At 38.9% G+C, this 4796-nt stretch overlaps 1 protein-coding gene across 1 annotated transcript; it reads right to left on the bottom strand.

Moving 5' to 3' along the window:
- Positions 1-1537: 1537 nt before the first annotated feature.
- Positions 1538-3276, bottom strand: LOC129276883 (apolipoprotein D-like). Its single transcript, XM_064109174.1, has 2 exons — positions 2961-3276; positions 1538-1845 (listed from the first exon to the last, which is right to left on the bottom strand). The coding sequence occupies exons 1-2, from the start codon at positions 3274-3276 to the stop codon at positions 1538-1540; spliced, it is 624 nt and encodes a 207-aa protein (XP_063965244.1).
- Between the last annotated feature and the right edge of the window lie 1520 nt (positions 3277-4796).

Genomic DNA, 4796 nt, shown 5'->3' with positions numbered 1-4796 from the left:
ATATAACTTCGGAGGGGAGTTGAAATGTTATGTATTAAAACGATAGACCAGGCAATATCTGTTATATTATATAGTCTATGTGGATTCGCCATCAGAGATTGCATTCATCATCTGGCTCCAACCCGAAATTCTTGCTACAGCTCTGATCCATCTACGTCATAATAGAAAATATTTTGAAAATACATCAAGCGCGTTCTTCATGCAATCGACGCATTAACACTAGCGCGTACATCAAACTACCTGATTACGCAACTTGTAAGCAGCGAGTGACGTCACCTTAGTAAATATAACGCTGCAATTGACAATACAACGCAGTTATATTCCCTGAGGTGACGTCAAAACCTACAATATAACAAATGCGATCCTCGCAGCTATGGTCACGTGATGGCGTATTGACCTATCACTGATTCGAATCTACATAACCTATGTAATATATTATATTATTATATTGTGTGTCACATTGCTGGTGTCGAATATTTTTTACACACATTATGGCGATCTGGCTCCTGACCTCCGTGGCAACTTTGTGTTTTACAATGTTTTATACGAGATGTTCATAAACTGCCGTTTATTATTTTTTTCGAGATGTGTTTGATTGTCGACTTTTCTCCACTTCCCATGCTGTGGTGCATGTTTTCTTGTTCCATTCTTTTCTCTACGACGATATGACTTCCAAAGATGTCAGCTCAGACTTGCCATGCTTGTGTGTAGACAAGAGGCAGCGCCGGGGGGGGGGGGCAATTATAATTCCTAGTTGTGACGTCATACCTTTTCCATAGGTTAAGGCCAAGATATCACTGATCTTCTTTCGTAACTTTCTTCCCCCTTTTCTCCCTCCTATCTTTCGCCACTTAAAAAAAACAAGGAGAGGTCACCCCTGTGGTTGCCCCCCCCCCCCCCAGGATCCGCCAGTGCATAATCCTGTGCTTCTTAAAGGTCAAGTCCACCCCAGAAAAATGTTAATTTGAATAAATAGAGAAAAATCAAACAAGCATTATGCTGAAAAATTCATCAAAATCGGATGTAAAATAAGAAAGTTATGACATTTCAAAGTTTCGCTTATTGTTCACAAAACAGTGATATGCAGAACGCAGTGACATGCTAATGAGAAAGTCGATGATGTCCCTCACTCACTATTTCTTTTCTTTTTTATTGTTTGAATTATACAATATTTCATTTTTTACAAATTTGACAATAACGACCAACTTGATTGAACCATATAATATTAAACAATGCTAACTGCACATGTTCAGGGAGGAATTAATCGTTGTTTCACACGACAACAGGGAGAAAATTGGAATATTTCATATTTCACATAATAAAATACAAAAGAAATAGTGAGTGAGTGATGTCATCAGTCTCCTCATTTGCATACGGACAAGGATGTGAATATAACTGTTTTGTGAAGTTAAGCGAAACTTTAAAATGTTATAACTTTCTTATTTTTCATCCGATTTTGATGAAATTTTAAATGTTGTGCTTGTTGGATTTTTCTCTCTTTATTCAAATCAACTTTTTGTAGGGGTGGACTTGTCCTTTAAAGATAGGCCTCAAGTAGTTTAATCAATATAATATTATGATAAACATCCCGCGATAACAATTGGTCGTCGGGACAGTTTCGCTGCTCCGATTTCTTCAACTTTGTCGTGTCGATGCCCATGGAATTGAGACGCAGAAGGGCGTCATCGTAATCTCTCTTCGACATCACACGATCACGGGCAAAGATCCAAACGTATTGAACGTTGATCCGTCGTCCTAAGAATTCTTCACAGAAGTAGTTGATGCTGTACCTGTGGTAGTCAACGAAGGTCAACCAGTATGTCGATGGACTATCGCTGTCATAATCTGACATTAAATGATAAAAAATGTAGTGAAAATGAAAAAGTGCCCCCATCCATCAAATCTTAACGGTGATTTGCAGTGAAATAAAAAGCACAGCCAATATCCCCGGCAATAACCTTTGAAATAAATCCAATAAATTGGTAACATTTGTTTTTAAGTTATCGATTATACCACACACAACTATGTTTTATGATTCTCTGTTGCTATTTCCATATCATCATTATTCTTCTCTTCTGTTTCTTCACCTCCTCTTCCTTTGCCTATTTTTCTTCTTTTTCTTTTCACTCCCCTTCTTGGAAATTTCGTCGTTGGTCTTCTTCTACTTTTTCTTCTGGTTTAGCCTATTTGTATTATCATAATATAGTCGTAGTAGTATTGTAATAGTAGTAGTAGTAGTAGTAGTAGTAGTAGTCAGTAATAGTAGTAGAATAGTAGTAGTAGTAATAGTAGTATAGTAGTAGCAGTAGTAGTAGTAGTAGTAGTAGTAGTAGTAGTAGTAGTAGTAGTAGTAGTAGTAGTAGTAGAAGAAGAAGAAGAAGAAGAAGTAGTAGTAGTAGTAGTAGTAGTAGTCATAGTAGTAGTAGTAGTAGTAGTAGTAGTATAGTAGTAGTAGTAGTAGTAGTAGTAGTAGTAGTAGTAGTAGTACTACGTTGTAGTAGTAGTGGTAGTATAGGAGTAGTGGTAGTAGTGGTGGTAGTGGTAATAGTGGTGGTGGTAGTAGTATAGTAGTAGTAGTAGTAGTAGTAGTAGTAGTAGTAGTAGTAGTAGTAGTAGTAGTAGTAGTAGTAGTAGTAGTAGTAGTGGTGTAGTAGTAGTGTAGTAGTAGTGTAGTAGTAGTAGTAGTAGTAGTAGTAGTAGTAGTAGTAGTAGTAGTAGTAGTAGTAGTAGTAGTAGTAGTAGTAGTAGTAGTAGTAGTAGTAGTAGTAGTAGTAGTAGTAGTATAGCAGTAGTAGTAGTAGAAGTAGGACTCTAGGAGTAGGAGTAGTAGTAGTAGCAGTAGCAGAAGTAGCAGCGGTAGCAGCAGCAGTAGTAGTAGTAGTAGTAGCAGTAGTAGTATTAGTGTTCTTCTCCCCTTCTTTTCTTTCGTTAATAAAAAATATATACATGTATATACTTACAGAATATACCAATATTCCATGTCGACACATTGTAGATTTTGACCACATGTGAATATACCCTGTCTTCTGTATCCATTCCAGTGGAGTTGCTGAGCAGATAGCCGTCCATAACAGTATAGTCCATCGCTACACATTTTAACCCTTTCTCGACGGAGTCATAAAACCTGGCGATTTCATACCATTGCCCGGCATAGCGATCGGCGTCGAAATCGTCCACCGGATGGACGTCCGGGCATGGGCCGAATCCGTATACCTGTGCCGAGGAATGCACGGCCAATGCGACAACGAAGAAAGCGACGATGATGAGGCTTCGCATGATTGTCTAAGGTCTACCGTCGGCCTACATGTTTACATTTTTATAACATATATTATCGTGATTTTCACATAACACGACAGGAATCCTTGGACATGAATTATATATTGGTAGCAAAAAAATCACATCATCGCCATTTTCCCCCTTTTATCACAATACATGACAATAATGAACAGCAAACCAGTGTCGTGCATAAAGAAGTACAGCTAGGTGCTTTATTCCATCTGAATACGCTTTTCACGCATATCTTGCCAAATAAAATAGAAAAATATTTGTTGTGTTCTGCAGATCCGCAAGGTCGCTGATTGTTCCCTTTTTCGTGGGAGTATGATAATTGGTTAAAAGCCAAATCTCTTCATACCACCGGGCATACAACATACAGCAAAACCTAAGGTTTCACTCACAGTTATTTAGATATGTATAAAAAAATGTTTCACTCACAGTTATAAAACACAAAACCTGAATAATTAATACACTGGCGTACAGATGGGGCTTGGGGGACTCTTGCCCCCCTATTTTTAACGACCAAGAAAAAAAATACGCGAATCCGCCATACACCAGCCCTCTCAAAATGTTTGGCTCATTACGTCACTGAATTTAAAGCACCACTTAAAGATCATCTACATCCAGTTGGTATGACGAGTGAGAAAACTGAAAGGATATCGTAATTAGCCATTGCCGGGGAATGGTGCGGAAAACATTCATTTTTTTCCAAAAAAAGGTCGACAGAATAGGGACGCTCGATCCTCGTCGCCTTTCCTGGGAGCGGTTGCGTATATCACCTACACTCAAAATGCAAAAGAGCCAAATCCGGTCCCTATATCACACTCCTCTCAGAGTGAGACGAGGGACCAGTCGTTTTGGAGTGGGATTTACATCTTTGGAGAGTGGATAATAGCTTATTCTGGAGTGAACACTTTTGACATTTTCACTGGCATTTTCACTCCCAAAAGGGGTAAATCTACTCTCAAAAGATGTAAATCCCAATCCAAAATAGGGACCAGATTAGCTCTTTTGCATTCGCTCGCTGCCCTCTCTCGTACGCTGCCCTCTCTCGTATTTAGTCTCATAGGATGGTATTATCATTAAAAATTTAGGCGACCGAACATGACACTTTATTAATGTATTTTGATTATGAAATAATTCTTACGCGAAAACCAGTTTCAGTTTCCCTCTATCGCTGCGCACTCTCGTAATCAACTAAAAGAGCGTGATTTTGGACCAGTGGGGTCCTTATATAGACATGATAAACATGATCACGATGGAATTGGAATATCAACGTCCCCACCCCCCCCCCCCCCCCGCTTATCGGTTGCCTCACTTTCGTCTTTCGTGTTGTCAAACTCCCCATAATTTAGCCCCCCCCCCCCCACCACCAAGTATTATTTTGTTACAGAACCATTGTTGTTTTTATATGGTAAATAAAACCAAACCAAACCATACCATACCTGTCCATTCGATTTAAAACTATTCCCACGAGATATCTACAGTCAGGTACTCAATACGCATTCGAAACAAAACTA

Source organism: Lytechinus pictus, chromosome 14 (genome assembly GCF_037042905.1).
Source record: "Lytechinus pictus isolate F3 Inbred chromosome 14, Lp3.0, whole genome shotgun sequence".
Lineage (NCBI taxonomy): Eukaryota > Metazoa > Echinodermata > Echinoidea > Temnopleuroida > Toxopneustidae > Lytechinus > Lytechinus pictus.
This window is presented reverse-complemented; position numbering and strand designations above follow the sequence as displayed.

Coding starts and splice junctions, on each gene's coding strand:
- LOC129276883 (XM_064109174.1), bottom strand. CDS start 3,276: ATGCGAAGCCTCATCATCGTCGCTTTCTTCGTTGTCGCATTGGCCGTG. Junction 1,846..2,960: donor ATGGAATATTGGTATATTCT/GTAAGTATATAC, acceptor ATTTAATGTCAG/ATTATGACAGCGATAGTCCA.